Source organism: Camelus dromedarius, chromosome 7 (genome assembly GCF_036321535.1).
Source record: "Camelus dromedarius isolate mCamDro1 chromosome 7, mCamDro1.pat, whole genome shotgun sequence".
Taxonomy (NCBI): domain Eukaryota; kingdom Metazoa; phylum Chordata; class Mammalia; order Artiodactyla; family Camelidae; genus Camelus; species Camelus dromedarius.
Genome location: NC_087442.1, coordinates 17,078,436 through 17,095,833, shown reverse-complemented (window position 1 = coordinate 17,095,833; position 17,398 = coordinate 17,078,436). Strand labels below are relative to the sequence as shown.

General features: G+C 39.8%; 1 protein-coding gene across 3 annotated transcripts in view; it reads left to right on the top strand.

Moving 5' to 3' along the window:
* The window catches only part of EXOC4 (exocyst complex component 4), a 702,098-nt gene that overhangs the window by 534,579 nt on the left and 150,121 nt on the right, over nucleotides 1–17,398 (top strand). For all 3 annotated transcript variants that reach the window (XR_836802.3, XM_064487345.1, XM_010975676.3), the window contains one exon: nucleotides 10,313–10,449. Coding sequence is in view for 2 of the 3 variants with exons in the window: in XM_064487345.1 (XP_064343415.1) it covers nucleotides 10,313–10,449 (137 nt within the window). In the remaining variant the exon portion in view is untranslated. The remainder of the gene's footprint in view (nucleotides 1–10,312; nucleotides 10,450–17,398) is intronic.

The following is a 17,398-nucleotide window of genomic DNA, read 5'->3' as shown; positions in this document are numbered from 1 at the left end:
TTATGGTACACGTCGCTGTTGGCCATATATTTCCCAGTGGCGTGGGTGTTTCCTGTGTGAAGAGATTGTCTTAGAAAGAAATACATCAAAGCTTCGATATTCTGATTTTTAACCACTAACTGTTCTTGGACTCAGGAGGAAAGCAGCTTCCCTGGGCGGTATGTGGGTGGTTCTATTACCATTCCTTTCATGCAAACTTTGGCGGGATGCCACTGGGTTGAGTTTAATCAAATGCATGGTGGTACTTTCTCATCTCATATAGGCCTCTCTCTTCACAAATAATGTGCTTTGATAACTAAAATCCAGGGTAAGTGCTAATGACTCATCTCCTAAACTTGGGAAGATGAGGTAGAGCTCAAATTGATTTTGTGGTGGGCAGGCTGGAGATGTCACCATGGGCCATGAAGAATATCACACTCCTTGTGCATGACAAAAGGGAGAGTAACTTGTTCAGGATCCCAAGAGCAGGCAGTGTTAAAACCACATTTGGAACCCAGATCTCCTGATGGCTCGTGATTTGAGTTTTGCCTAGCAGCGCAAAGGTCATGTAGAACAGCTGACTTTATAGAATGGGCTGGAATGCCGGATTTATCACAGCCCGCTTTGTCAAAAACAAGACCTACTTTTTGAAATTCATTAGCTCTTCTCATATTTTATTGTCCCTCCTAGGATGAGTCATGACCGACTTGGAGCTCTACCCTGGAACAAATTTTCCTTTCCATGTGCACACTTCCACGCTCCCTCGCACCCTCTCTCCCCTAAACAATTCCATATGTCCTGTTTTCCTAGAAGCCAAGCTCCCTGCTCCTTCTTCCCCTCAGAGGGCTCCAGCTCTCACCTCTGAGGTGAAACAATTTGTAGCCAAACTTGTCAGCATAATTGATTATTATGTGGTGGCAGCCACCAAAGACAGGTGAGCCTGCACAGAGTGGAACAAATGTGTGTGTAGTTACGCATCTCCCACTAGGCCTAGCCGGGCTTCCTCCTCTGACATGTTGATTTATATATTTGTAGCTCTTCCCTGATGAATTGGTGCCCCATCGTGGGTCATTGGCACCTCCTGCTGAAGAGAGCTCGCCTTTGCTAGGAAAAAGAAATTGTCAAGGTTCTGCTCTGTGAATTTCCGGGTTGGGTTGTTTGTTGGCACTACACGGAGTGGCTGAGGACATGTAATCTTTAAAAGGACAGAATAATCACAAAAACCGCTTGAATAATACTGCTACATCAAGAGAGGGGCTTCTGTGAATACAGATGCTGTGCGACTTGACAGAAACTAGAATGAGAGTTTGAGAAATACAAAGAAATGCAAACATTTAGGGCCACCTTTGGTGGCAGCTTGGTGTTGTAGCGTTCTTTTAAAACCTCTTTCTAACTGTTATACTTGTTCCTTGAAACTGTTTTAAGTGTTAGACTTGCTAAAAAAAAATAGGGATGATGATGACTGTTCTACTTTCTCACAATCTGTTGGAATATCGATTGAGATATTTACGAAGTACTCTTGAGTTCTCAGGAAGGAGGGTGTTAGAAAATGTGATGGTGATGATGTTGGCAGGACATAAAAATTTATGTGAAAGTATAATTTCAGAAAGAAACAGTTTGAATTATTAACCTGAGCCTGTATGGCAGTCTTATGTCCTTATGAGTCCATCCTTTGTCTTAAGTAACAGCTCTGGGTCATTTAAGAGGCCAGGACATCAGGACAGTATGAAGAGATGAGAGCCCTTGCTGGCTTACAACTGTCCCTGAAGAGTGTCTGGGCTGCTGGCGTTGGAGTGACCTGTGCCCCCAGATAAAGAAGAGCCTAGTGACCAGGAGGGTCCAGTCTTTACTGCCTGTCCTGACTCCATCCTGTGTACGTGCTGGGTTACCTCGCACCTTCTTTTCACCAACGCATGTCTCAAATGAGTGTCTTAACTCCCTTCCCAGCTTCCTGTAAACCTGGTTCTGGTCTCACTAGTCACAGTACTGAAATTGTCATCTGAAGGTCACAGTAACCTTCCATAGTCAGTCCTCATTCACCTTAACTTGCTACATGGGCACTGGGGACTGCCTAAGAAGATCAACTAATACAACCTTTCTACTTCTGTGTGGTTACTAGAAATAACAAAAGATTTCCAAAACTCCAAGGTCTGTCTTTTCAGCTCACCGAGACTCCCAGGTTCTGTTTGGGAACTGCCTTCCTGCGTTATGGCTTGGAAACTCCAAGTGGGGTATCCACAGGGCTCACTTCATTTATTTTCCTTCTCCAGTGTCTGAAAACTGTTGCTTCATATAGTTCATCTGGCTTTCTGGTTGTTTAAACCAAGACTTCAAGCTATTTTATACCAAAACACTTTAGTATTACTTCTCTATAGAGCAAGAGCATTTTCTTCATTATCTAAATAACTATCACTTTTACCAACATTAACAATAAGCTCTTCATATCATAAAATATTTAGTCCATTTTGAAATTTCCCAAATGTCACAAAAATGTTCTTCACTACTAGTTTGTCCAAACTAGGATTCCATCTGGGACCCTAAGTATTATGTGGCTTAAGAGAATTAGACTGTGGACAGCAAGTTGCTTTTGGCTCTAGAGTTAGGATTCTGAGCCCCAGAACCTAACAAACTGCCCTGCTTCTCTCCATCTGCAGGAGAAAGCCCTCAGTCTGTCATCCAGACCTTCCACAAGCTGGCTCCCCCTGTCCAGTCAACCCTTTCTCCTCCTCCAGCCACACATGTCTTGTCTTTGTAATATGAGACCAGCTCACTCCTTCTTCCCAGCCTTTGCCAGCCCCTTTTCTCTAGCCTGAAATACCTTGCCTCTGCCTTCCCATGTATCCAAACTTGGGAAGGCAGACCCATCCTCCAGATCCCAGCTGAGGCTCTCCAACTCCTATTCCTCTGTGTTGTCTTTTGTACTTACTTTCATCTCTTGTAATGGTATTTGTTTCTTGTTATAAATGACATTATCCCAACTTGATTATCATCACCGCTTGGGAAAAAGAGACCATGCTTGATACCAAGAACACTGCTTGGCAGAAAAGAAGAAGTATAGCTGCTAATTTTGTTCCTATTATACTTCTGTGTCCCGCCTAACATGTAGCACGATGTGGTTTGCAGAACAGTAACCTTAAATGCTTTTGAAATATGTATGTGGTGTGTAGGGGTGAGGGGGCATTGGCGATATTTCTCGCAAGTGCTAGTGCTCACCTATTCACTGATCTGTTTCCACTCTCTGGGTTCTATTATATATGAAGGGGAATTGATAACCTGGCCTTAGAGTTACATTGATCTGAAGTATGTAAGTCAACAAATACTTCATTACCTGGTATTAGCTAGGAAAACAAAGATGTCCCCTGGGAACTTACAGTCTAATTAAACACAACTCTTTCCCCTTCCCTGCTATTTTGTTTTGTTCTGAACATGAAATCACAAACCCCTAAATAAACCTCATAAAAAGCCAGCTGTGCTTATAAGATATGTTAGACGCAGATTTCATTCAACTGCAAATGATCCTCTACCCAAAATGTTTTAAAAATTATTAGTAATTTACGTCATATATATTTTCCAAGTTTTTAATTAGCAGATAAATTGTATAATCACTTTTGTGAATTTTAAAGGAATATAGTTTTACTGATTGCCCAGAATTTGACCTCATATTTTCTTTTTTTAAGCCTGCTTACAAATTCTCCCTAACTCTTTAGACTTCCAGAGCTCAGGTGTATTTCCCTGTTCGCTATATATTTGTCTTTTCTGAATGATGGAATGGAACCTTTTGAAATGATCTTCCAACACTTGGAGTGGATCATCTAATAACTAATGACATCAGATTGGATTAATTTGTTGTATTTTCTTGCTGGAGAAGGGGAGAAAAGAGATATTCAAAATATTTAAGGCCTAGGTTGTAGCTCGAGGATGTGGCTCCTGACCGCCTCTCTCAGCCTGCCCTCCTGACACACTTGTGCACTCCGTTCTCCCCAGCCGTGAAGAGCCACTTGCAGTTCCCCGAAACCCACGCTATTTCATGTCCGTGCTGCTCCCTCTACCTGAAGTGCTTTTTCCTCCCGCTCCGTCAATCTACAAGTTGCTGTTTGTCTTTCAGGTTTCAGGGGAGGGTATAGCTCAGTGGTAGAGTGTCTGCTTAGCAAGCACAAGGCCCTGGGTTCAATCCCCAGTACCTCCATTAAAATAAATAAATAAACTTAATTGCCTCCCCCACCAAAGTAAATTTAGAAAATACAAATAAAGAGAAAAAATAATTTTAATTAAAAAAAAAGTATCTTTCAGGATTCAGTTCAGTTGTAGCTTCCTCTTTCTCAGAACTCCCTCCACCCCTTTCACCCCAATCCAACTAACTCTTTCCTCCTCTGTGCCTCTGCTGTACAATATACAGGTGCCCGAACAGCAGCACCGATGACACTTCATTGTCCTTATTTGTGAGCTTGTGTGTCTCCTCCTACTAATATCTAAGGTCGCTGGAGGGCAGGAAACTTGTCTCCTGGCATTTTCTCTCCTGTAGTTAGCCTAGTATTTGGCCCAGAGATATTATCTGCTTAATAAATACGTACCTATTTAATCAATTAGTTAAATTCCCTACTCTTTTCCCACAAAACTTCTGATCCTTCTGAACAGTTCTCATCTATAGCAGTGGTCTGTCGTAGAATTGCCAACAATACTGCTACATCTTCACATTTTAAAAATATACCCTAAGTGAAAGCCATTATAATAGAAGACTTACACACTTACAGATGGTATTCTGAGACAAATTTTTGAAGGGGGTATCTATTCATTTGTGTGACAGTTGGACATAAATTGTTTAAAATTAAGATTGAACATGTATGCTTGTAACCACCAACCAAATGTCCCTCCCAGTCCATACATACCCCACTCCTCCCTAGCAACGGGTATTCATCTGGGTTCGCCAGGGAATGGGAGCCAACAGCGGGGGAGAGGGAGATGGACAGATACGTAGATAGATATGTTCTTGGTGTTTCCAACAGGAGGCCCTAATGAAGGTTAGGGAGAGTCTTCCCACACAGAGACGCTTTTAGCTGAGACCTGAAAGATTTAAAAAAAAAAAAAAGCACTCTAGGAAAGGAAGACAAGGGACAGAACTTTGCAGACAAGTGCAAAGCCCTGAAACGTGAATGAAGCCCTGAAACGTGAATGAAGCCCTGAAGCAGCCCCACGTAGGCAGATCTTAGGGAGGCAAGGGGAGAATGGTAGATGGTGAGGCTGGAGGGGTAGATGGAAGCCAGGCCATGAAGGGCCTTATGGATTATATGATGAACGTGGGGCCTAGTGTATTAAAGAGCTTTAAGTTGGTAGAGACAGAATCAGATAGAACTTTAAATTTTTTCTTTTGAAGTTGAATTTACAAACTGTAAACTGCACGGATCTCAAGTGCAAAAAATTTTTGCATGTGTTTTTGCTATGCGACAGTTACCCAGTCAAGATATTTCCAGCACCTGGAAGGTTCTCTTCTTCCCAGTCAGGACCCACCCACTAAGGGTAGCCGCTATTCTGACTTCTATCACCAGGGATTCCTTATGGCTGTTTTTGAACTTTAGTAATGACAAAACCATACAGTTGTGTTCCTTTCTGTCTGACTGCTTTCACCTACCCCGCAATCTGTGAGCTGGGTCCATGTTGTCACATATAGGGGAGTTCGTCCTATTTCCTTGCTCTGAAGTGTCCCGTTGTCTGAATATACCAGTTTATTTGCCCATTCAACTACTGATGGACTTGAGGATCACCTTTATTACTTTTCTAAACTATTGTGAATACAACTGCTGTGAGTAGTTGTGTTCATGTCTTGTGATGGATGCAAGCACTCATTTCTGTGGGAGACGTAACTTTGTGAAGGATCACTCTGCCTGTGAGGTGGAGGATGATTGGGGGAGCGGAAAAGTGCTTCTCCTCAGTCACCAACTCCCTGGGTGCATAGTCTTTTACCAGTTACCTTATTAGAGGAGCAAACCCATTCAGAATATTTTAAACATCACACCAGTCAAAATATAGATTCAAAACCAGCAGATTTCCTTCTGGTTTCTGTCATTATTGTCATTGTTGCAGTTGTGATGGTTTACAGCCAGCTACAACTTAGAGCTGATAGTAATTGGAGGATGATATAGCGTAACAATTTTTGGCGACTTGTAGTTGGGTATTTCCCAATAAACAGAAACATTATTGTCATCATCAGACATTCCTGAAGCTCCCACCTTCCACAATTGCTGGGGTGGGTGTGGGGGTGTGGGGGTGTGTGTGTGTGGTGGGATGTGTCTGGAGTGATGGGTGGATTAACTCTATGTTTTCTTTCAAATTCTTCCTAAAGCAGTTTCCCAGAACCCTAGGTTCTTTGTAGCATTTCTGAACCATCTATGCTCCAAGGGCTAAAACAACACACAAATACTGCCTTCTCCAGATTAAGGCTTTTTGGTTTTGTTTTTTTTCTGAATTGTGAATTTATTTATATATCTTAAAACTTTAAAGTAGCACATTTAGTTGTGTGTATATGTATATATATGTGTGTGTGCATGTGTGTGTATATATTTATGGATTGCCATTATAGAAAATAATATGATCAGGTGAAACTAGGAATTTTTTTATAGAAAAATCTAAGACCTTTAGTCATAAATGTACTGTCTTTAGTACCATGGGAATAAAGGTACAGTAATATAGTAATAAAGAGACTGTGGTCTGAGTCCACCTTACCAAATCAGGCTTTTGAGCCACTATTTTGTGTTATAATTACACTCTAAGTAGGTTTTTCACCCTGTTCTGAATGTGCATCAGTTAATCTAACAGACATCTGTGAGCACCTGCAACATACCAGATATTTTGCTACTAGGTAGTAGAGAGATGAAGGTAGAGTCATTGATCAAAAACGATTTGTCGTCTGATGAAAGAATACAAATAAAGAAGTGAGCCAGTGATGGCCATGCCCTGTTAGGGCTTGGGCTAAATGGACAAGGTCTTAAATGTCCAGTCATTTTCACGCATTCGTGCATTTTTAAAGTACAGAACCAAAGAGCTAGCCCTGATGCACCGTCTCCTTACTTTAGATTTCTGGTGTATCCCTGTAAGAAACTCGAGTTGTTTATTTTTCATAGCAGTGGTTTCTTAATTGCCTCAGCTATCCTGGGATTTTTTTTTCCTATTCTCATTTTTCATGTCATGCTCAGACTTTATTACCTGGTAATAAGTTGCAAGAAATGAGAATTGAGTTATATTTAAATAAATATCAATCACTTGTGATATGTTTAATAGAAATTATAATGAATAAAATCAAGGTTTTAGTTATTATGAAGTCATTATAGTCAACATCAGCAAATCCCAAAATTAATAATAAGACAATAAATCATTTATGATGCCAAAGAAATCAGGTAAACACAAACAGGATTGACCTTATTAGAAATTTGGTATTTTCAGTATTTGTCAGAGCCACTGATTTGGAAATTATTATAAATTCTTGGAAAATGGAAACTTTTTTCCCTGTAAAAATACCCATCATTTGGCAAACTACAGTGTCATTTTCTTTGAAAAGAATGTAGTGATTGATTATCCAGACTGCTACCATGACAAGGTAAACCAACCAAATAGCTGGAAAATTGTATGTAATCATATAGCGTCACATAGGCTCTTGTTGAGCACAGCCATTGGGATTAAACCATGGCATTCCAGTCATTCCCTGCAGGGACTTCCTGTTACCCCAAAACGTTTACCTCCAGGGGATATTCCTATGTGCTTGCAGTCTCCCCTCCCCTCTGACTGTCATCAGCACCGTTCTAGTCACCAAAACCACCGGGACATAGACAACCAAACTGAATCCACCCAAACAGATTTCAGAATGCAAAGATGTCTGCATCTAGCATCTTCCACATGTATGACCTCCCTCACGTTATTTACTTGTGTTAACAGAATTAGTAGTTTCTTTTATTAGTAGTATTGTCCTGAGGAGCCTGAGAAATTATAAATAACCAAGGGAAGAGGGAAACGGGAGGTGGTTTTGGAAAAGAACATCAGCCTTGCTTTTGAGAAGTTGGTAATCTAATCAGGAAGGTCCCCCCCAACACACACACACACCTACACACACCTGAGATGACCTGGAACAATTACACAGAATTCCCTAAGTCTACAAGGACCAGTGCACCAGTGCAACTGAGTGATAAAAATCAGTAGACTAGAAGAGCCATTAAATTATCCTTGGTTACTAGGAGACTGGATTGAGTCATAAGAAAGGAAGGGGCCACCCAAACCTGCCCCAGAGTTGATTATCAATAGCGTAATTGGAAATAGAGCCAGGCTCTTTCTCTCAGTAATCTGAGCCATCTCCCTGAGCGCATCTTCCCTGCAGTGTTTTAGATGTTAAACGGGCTTTGTTAGGATGGCCGAACTCCACTCTCCTTTATTAATTGCTGTCCACATGTTGTAGGATATCCTGTGTTCTTAATCAGAGTGATGATTTTAGATTCTTTTTAGCAGCATGGGGACATGTAGCTAAGCAGAATCAATTCCTGTCACTCACACACAAATGCAGAGGAGCAGGATTATGGAACAGGGTGAAGCTGCAGTGCTTTGATCTTAAAATCGATACAGAAAAGGAAGTTGAACTTTGGGGATTCTATAGAGACTGTAATTTGGTTTCCTCTGAGTTTTGCCGGACAGAACATAACTGCTCCTTCCTTTCACCTTCTGATTATTTTACTTGGGGTAGCAGGGAAAGGGGAAGGAAAGAAGAAATCTCTGCCACAAAATAATCCTGAAGAAGCATCACACGTAAACTCATAACTCAAGCTACTCCTCTGTTGTGCTGAGAAAAGCTGTACACTTTTATCTGTTCTTATCTTCAGAAGAAAAAAAAATTAACCAAAATTGTATCCCATAGTCTGTATGTAAACATAATAAAATGTCTTTGATTATTTCTTGGTTACTGTCAGACTTAAAAAATTTTTCAATGTTTACTATTATGGCTAAGTCTACCATTGCTTATGTAACTCTAAATAAATACATATTCATCAAACCAGTTATTGACCAAAGGATTCCAAGCTTCTAAGTATGTGATTAATATTCACTCCAGTGTAATTGTGCTCCTTGTGAAAGAGTCATGAACTAGTGGTTTAAACAACTCTGTCTTTTCTTAATCAAAGATTGAGAACTGATTGAATATGCCTCTTTTCAGATACAGCACTGATTCGCTGCACAGGATTATCAGTCTCGAAGATAGGCTTATTGTTTTTTCCCTCGGATATTTCTTTCATTCAGTTTTCAAACCTATCTCAGTCTATTTGGATAGTGCTTCTACAGTGACAAAAACAGTAGGAAATACTATGATTCATGAGAAATGGTTTCTGAGGCAGAATGGTGTAGTTAAGAGAGCCAAGCCCAGAGTCCTGCTTTGTTTCTTTTTCTAAGCCTGCTTCCCCATCCTTACACTGGGATGATGAAGGGATTCAGCTAATAGGTAGGCATGTAGAGAGGATTAAATGAAATAAAGCCTGGAGAGTACCTAACATTGTACTTTGCACTTGCAAGAATCCAATAAGTGTTCATGATTATCACATGATTATATTATTATGTGAGTTTCAAGTGAGGTAACATATGCTGTGTATGTGAAAACATTCTACGAGCTGTGAGGTACAATACAAATGTTGGTTGTTATTCTTAATAGATTGATGGTTTTGAAACTTTTAAAACAAATCCTGGAAGGTTTTTTTTCTTTTTTGTTTTTAATTCTTATTTTATATTGAAGTATAGTCTATTTGCAATGTTAGTTTCAGGTGTGCAGCACAGTGATTCAGTTATATAAACACATACATATATTTTTTTTCAGATTCTTTTTCATTACAGATCATTACAAGAAATTGAATATGGTTCCCTGTGCTATACAGTAGATCCTTGTTGTTTATCTACTTTATATATACAGTAATATGTAGATTAGGAGTTTGGAAGGCTTTTTCTTTATGCTGCCTGTATAGGTCCTTAATCTCAAAGTAAAATCCTGGGAGTGATAAATCAGGCTTGAACTGAATATTCATTTTCTTCTTAAAAGCTGGAGATATCTTGTGGATGCCAAGAATTCCATGAAATCCAGTGGAAAATCCCTGTCCTGTGTCCTTCCATAAAATACACAGTCTCAGGTCTTTGGAAGGTCAGCACTATGGAAGATACTTTTTTTTTTTTAATGAATATTTTTAAATGTCAGATCCTTCCAGGAAAGCTTAAGTGTCTTAAATGATTGCATCCTTTTAGGTTCTTCCTCGTCCTGTATGTGACTTGAGTCAAAAAACTCATGGATTTCTGAGTCCTCTCTCTTCATGTTCTTTTCCAGAGCACAATCATTGTGGAGAAGACAGTGCAAGACCTCTTGAACCTGATGCATGACTTGAGTGCCTACTCGGATCAGTTCCTCAACATGGTGTGCGTGAAGCTCCAGGAGTACAAGGACACCTGCACTGTGGCCTACAGGTAGAGCTTCTGTTGGAAGCTAAGCAAAGTCAAGATCGTGTGGTGGTCGGTGATATTGTCTTCATAGCCTATCTTTCCGCCATTGTGGGAAAGGACCATCCTTGAATTTGTCAAGAGGCTTGATGAGAACATGTACCAAAGAAATAGTGTCCTAGACACATGAATAGTCATACCAACAGAGGAAGTGGAAGGGACAAATGCCCTTAGGACTGCCATTGGGTAGTTTAGATGAAGTGTTAGCTTTGATTTTTCTGCAAGTCTAAAATCGTAAGATTTGTCTTCTTCAAGGAAATTCCACACCTTAATTAGTCCCTCTTGTGATTCTAAAAGATCTCTAAAGTAAAGCAATTTTGAACTCTTAATAACCCTTAATAATCTATAATAGAATTCCTTTTTAGTTTTTTACAAACGTCTTCCTCCTGATGTTTGATCCATAGCCTTCCTACTGTCATGAAAGGATGCTTACACCTGTTTTTAGCATCAGTGGAAATGAAAAGTCATTGTTATGAACTTGAAAACCTTGAGTTTTTTCTCTGATTTCTTTTCTCTGAGTTCAAAAATCTCTTTGAGCTTGTGGAAAAGATCATAGCATTTCTTGTAAGAAGCTAATAATAGGAGCAAATTATGGTCTGGTTGACAAGATCTGAAACGATTAGGGAAGGAAAGAATGTGTAATAAAATCCTCGATTTTATGTGATATATAATTAAGAAGAGATAGGTACAGTCCAGCACATAATCAGGTACTACTTGTACAGTGCAGACTATAAGAGCGGAATGAATAAAACCCAAAAGAGAGTGGTAGGCTGGTTGGAGTCGGGTAAAGATCTCACAGGTGAAATAAATAGGTGCTGGACCTTAGAAAAATGAATGGGATTTGGGGAGGTAAAAAGAAAACAGGCATTGCAGGGATGGAGAGGAAGCACCAACATAGTAGCCTGACATTCTGAGGGGAAGTGAGGAGGAGGTTTGAATGGAACAGAGTTCTTAGTAGAAGGTAATAGGAAGTAATGTTGAGTAGGAAAAATAAGACCAAATAACAAAGGGTCTTAACACATTTGACTTGGAATTTAGATGTTGCATAGTAGATGGTAAGGAGTCATTATAAGTAAGCCAGGAGGCAGTGTTTGGGGAATATTGATGTGGCCAAGGAATACAACATAGACTGATGCCTGACCTCCTTCACTCCAGCAATAAGTAATGTTTATCCACAATTACGTGAACCAAACAAAGGAAAGAAACCCAGCCATTTCATTGAAAAATGCACTCCCAATAATATTTCACTTTTTTTGTTCAGTGATTATTCATCAAGAATGATGATACACTTAGGTTAAAATCATACATATAATCAACAATTACGCTAAACTCAATTGTGTACTAAGTGAAAATTATAATGGCACTTCAAACAAAAAATAGGTTAAATTTTAATCTTTTGGTAAATAAAATTTTAATTTGGATTTTTAGACTTTAATTTGTACAAATTTTTTTTTTTGCAGAAAACCACAAATAGAGTAATAATAAAATACTTTCAAGCATAAAGATTTATTCCATTAGGATCAAATTTGGTGAGGAAAGATAAAGAAATAATAATTCAGAGAGACAAATATCTAACTGTTAAAAAAGAGCTTATTTATGGATATTTTAAATGTATTATGGAGGATATCAAATCCCTATGGTATTGAGATTCCATTGGATATATTTAAATAGTGATTTAAAATGTTAATATTTATAACGTGCCAAAATTATTTATTTTATAACCATTAAACTCATGCTAAAAAAAAAAAAAACAAACCTAAATTTCAACTTTAGAATTTGAGGAGAATATAGTTTTTCAGAATTCCTTTAAGAGATACACAAATGAAAATTTCAAAAGCCATTGCTTTGGGTTAGTTATCTCAGGCTGGAACTTCTGGGCCACAGATTGTATTTTCACCTTTACCAAACCAGACTCTGAAGTGGCTGTACCAATGTCATGTTTCCCAAGTGAGAGCCCAGCAACATTTTAAAAATTGGCTTTTGTCTTTATTTTAACCTCTATTGAATTTTCAACTTTTTTTTAAGAAGCAAGGCATGTCTTCTTTTTCTTATATTTCATTATGGGTGGCCAATAATTTCTAACAAATAGTAACGTTGGTGAATGTTAATTATAATGGAGACGTTATATACATAACCTGCCAAGGTAAGGTAAAATTAGGATCCCACTGGTGGTCATAGGTATATTGTTGTTGTTCTAGTTATTTTGACAGAAATGTTTCAAAAAGTTTGTATGGCTTGGCACCTTGTTTATTGCAGGTGAGCTTTTCCTCATCATTTATGATCCTGCCTCTCAACATGCCAAGCAATGGGAAGCCTCCTAAATTGACAAAGCAGAGTGGTCACTGTTGAACAGTGTCTTGTTTTGAAACAATAGTCCCCTATCCACAGGACATCGTTCCTTTTTTCTGGAGTGATTTGAAATCACTTTTGTCCTTACACATGAAAAGCCCTCCAAATATATAAAGATGGCTATCATGGTCCATTTACTAGGTTTTTTCCCTGCCCCTAAACTTAACATTCGTGGGTTCTGATATGTCCTGGGCCTCAAACCATCCCAGTCTTCTTTCTCCATTACCCATTAGCCGAGCAGTGTCTGTCTTAAAAAAGGAGTTCTTCACTCTGAGCCCAGTGTCCCAGGTATGCTTTCATACTTCAGCAAAAGCACTGCCTTCCTTTTGCAGGACCCAGTGCAAGACACAGGGCTTCTTATTACATCCTTTTATTGTATTTGAGTGTGTGGGGATCAAGAAATCCATCAGTCTCTGATTAAACCTTGAATGAGCTTACATTCTTGGTAGAGGGTAGAAAGGAAAATAGGGGACAAAGAAATTGGACCTGTATATCCACAGCACTCATTTATGACAGAAAATACAAAAAGACGGGTAATGACGACATGCTCTAAGGGGAAGTTACTTAAGGAAGGCAGGGAAGGTTTGGTGAACGATACGGTCTAGGCCTTGCAAAGAATGAGGAGGATTTAAGCTTCAGGAGCTGAAAGGAATGAAGGAACCAGAGCAGTGTCAAGGAGGCGGGAAGAGTAGGAAGAGGAAAAACAAGTTGGGGTTTTGGAAAAGATGGCGAAGCCAAAATGGAGGATCTTGAATGCCAGGATCAAGGAGCTTGGCCTTTTCAAATTAGAGTGAGGAGCCACTGAAGGTGACTCTACAGGGAGTACCAGGTGCAGACTGTGCTGTAGGGAGACCTTTCTGAGCTTTGTGTAAGATGGATGGGAAAGAGAGGATGTCACATCGAGGTAGAAGGGAGGTGGGGGAAGTGGAGGTGAGGGGACAGATCAAGAGACATTAAAGATGTTAATGTGTAGGCATGGCCGCTGTTTGGCTGTTGAGGGGTAAGGAAATATAAGAAGAATTGCTAGTTGAAATTAGTCTTATTTGTTCTATGCTGTAGTTCTGGGATTTTTTTAAAAAACTTAAAATTCAAGATCTCACACTTACCCATTAAATTTAATGTTATTTTTGGCTCATCATTTCAGTCTATTGAGATATTTTTGAATCCTCACTCTGTCATCAAAAAATCATAGCTATTCCTGCAAATTCCTTGTCATTCTTGGTTTTATAAGCAATCTTTTAGTTTGTTTGTGTGTGTCATTTTTTAAAATGTTCCTCAGGACAGGACTGAGTTGAAAGTTTTGGCGGCCTACTTCTCGAGACTTCCTTTGAGATTGACACCCATAGGTTACTCAGTGCTTCAGAGGTTCGTGTGTTTTTCTGACAATGAACCCAGACTGTAGCCCCAGAATAGTCTCTGGGGCCTAAATTTAAATACCAGCTTTTTCACCTATTAGTTATGTGACCTTGAACTGTTCCTCAGCCTTTCTGTGCCTTAGTTTTCTCATCTATAAAAAGGAGTAATAATAGTTCTTCCCTCATAGGCTTACTTTGAAAATGTCAACCTTTTAGAACTGTTTTTAGCGAAATAGACAGTCCCCCTCAGATGATAAGCTGCTTTTTTGACAATGGCAACGACAACAATGACAATTACCTTTACTACTATTCATGACCAGACCCCCCTATGTTTCATCACCCACCTCGTAAGAGACTTGGATTTCTCGCTGGGGTCCTCCCAGTCCTGACCATGCAGCTACCCCTCCCTCATGTCTCCCTGGGGTGGGCATGTACAAGCCAGCAAGACCAGCTGTTTGTTCAAGAATCCTCTTACCCCTTCCCTTCTAGGACCCATCGCTCCCTGCTCTGCTGAACGCTTTGTTAAGATCTCTCATCTTGGACAACTTACAGATAACCGTTTGAAACAAGATCTCTTAACCTTGAGCCAAATTTACCATTTCTTCATTCAAGATAATGAGTTACCCAGTTAGGAAAGAAACATAGTCATATGATTTGTTCATTGTGAGCTCTTTCTGGCTCCTAGTGAATACCACTTCCTAATTGTTCACAAACCATCACGAGCAATCTGTTTTAGAATTTTACCTATAATTCCCAACTTACCCAACTTCTGTAATTTACCTTCTTTTCTTCCATGGGCGTTTGCTTGCAGGCATTTTCCCCTGTCTGGCAGGGTACTGCTAAGATTATCAGCAGTGGTTCTGTGATTCTGTACTTTGAATTATTTCTGTGCCTCAAGGTTCTTGCTTCAATTTATTAAACCTGTGAGAATATTATTTAATTTCAGTAACTTTTGACATAGTTGATTACTCCATCCTTAATTTATTTACTAGGTTTCTAGAATTTCATTTATTTAACAAATTTATTGAGTACTTATACAAAAGTTTGTAGATACAACAGTGAAGCAAACAGACAAAACACTGCCTTCATCGGGTTTACACTCTGTTAGAGATGGGAGGGAAGGGGTAGACAATAAATATAATGTGTAAACATATAAAACATTTTAGAAGATGGTAAGTGCTGCAGGGAAAAATGGAGCAGGGTGAATCGACTCTGGAGTATGGGAGAAGGAGGCTGCAGTTTTACATAGGGGGCCTCTGCAGGCCCCGTCAAGTTGAGGTCTGAGAAAATGCTGAAGGTGGTTTGGGGACTTAGATATCTGGAAAGGGTGCCCTGGCAAAGGGCAAAGGCTCTAAGGCAGGACTCTGCGTGACACGTCTCAGGAACAGCAGGGAGGCCAGTGTGGTTGGGATAAAGTGAACAGAAGGGGTATTAAACGGATGTCCAAAAGGGACCATGTAGGGCCTTGTAGGCCACGGTAGGGTTGTTGAGTTCTACTCTAATTGAGATGGTGAGCCATTGCAGGAATTGTACCTGCGAGCAGCATGACCTAACTTATATTTTAGAATATAGGTATTGAGGCTAGGCTGTAGAGAGGCAAGGATGGAAGCAGGGAGACCGATCAGGGCCTGTGGCAGTGGTCCAGGTGAGAAATGAAGACAGCTCACACTGGTTGATAGCAGCACAGGTGGTGAGAACTGGTTGAACACTGAATATGTGGTTAACCCTGGAACTACCCAGGTTTGAACTGCATGGGTCCACTAATAGGCAGATTTTTTTCAATAAATTTTTTTTTTCATTTTGCACATCTTTAAATTAGCTAAGTGTGGGGAAAAGTTTGTGCTTGAATAGAGATCAAATATGTGGGTTAAAAGAGTTAGGAGTTGAGTCCTGATTCTGTCCATCTTCCTGCCCTTGGGTGAGTCACTCAACAATTCTTTGTTCCTTTCCACGTACTTAACAATTGCAGCACATGGATCTTCAACTGCGCAGGGGTTGATGCCCCTAACCCCCACATTGCTCAAGGGTCAACTGTATTTGAAAGAGACAGCCAACAGAATCCCCTACCTGCCAAATTGGATGTAGAATGTGAGAGAGAAAAAGATAGGTATCAGAAATAAACTCAGGACTTTTTATTTGAATGATGAAAAGATGGAGTTGCCAGTTTTTGAGATGGAGGGCACTGCAGGTTTGGGGGCACGTAGATCACAATTTAAATTTGGAGTGTCTCTTAGACACCCACATGGAGATACAGAGGAGGTAGTTGGGTATATGCATCAAAGGGAGAGACATCTGCCCTGGAGATATTATTTGGCAGCCATTGACATATAAATAGTATATTTAATGGTATTTAAAACCACGGACTCAATGAAATCTCTATAGGAGTGAGTTTAAATATGATAGAGGTATATGAACTTCAGGAAGTTTGCAGGATGAGGAGAACCAGCAAAGGAGACTGAGAAGCAACAATCAGTGAAGTATGAGGAAGATGAAGAGAATGTGGTGTCCTGGAAACCAAGTAAAGGGTTGGAGGGATCCCTGGCCCAAATACTGGTATTTGGTCATCATTAGAACTGAGCATTGATCGATAAATTTAACAACGTGGAGGACATTGGTGACTGTCAGAAGAGCTGTTTCTCTGGAGTAATAGGAGTGAAACCTGGATTGATGTGATGTGGGCTTAAAAAAGAATCTGGGAGTAGAGAACTTGTATATATAGACGAAACTTTTACAGTGACTTGCTGCAAAAGGGAGCAGAGAAATGGGGTAGTAGCTGGTGAATTGAGGTCACATGAAAGGTTTTTTAAATTGTTTTAGGTGTTATTTTAAACAGAAATAAGTGCATGCTTACATTTGAAAAAATATTTAGGAGAAAGGGAAGATTATTGATGTAGGAGGGAAAGGGGCAAATTGCTTAAATTGCGTCTGGGGTGGGATGTCATGCAGTAGTAAGTGTAGTAGCTGGCTTTAGGCAGGAACTCGGATAGTTTTGTTCACCAGGCTCAGTCCTTCTTACAGGTATTGAGTTATTTCTCTGTCATTTTTATTTCATCATTTGGTCCAAACAGTGCAACTGTATCTGTGCTATACTGCGTTTTGGTGGGGGAATATAGCCATTGCTTTTGGTTCTTGATATATTGTGGTCATTGAGTATCTTGATTCCTTTCCCCCGAGAGACTATACCATCGAATTCTCTGGAATAGCGCCCACTT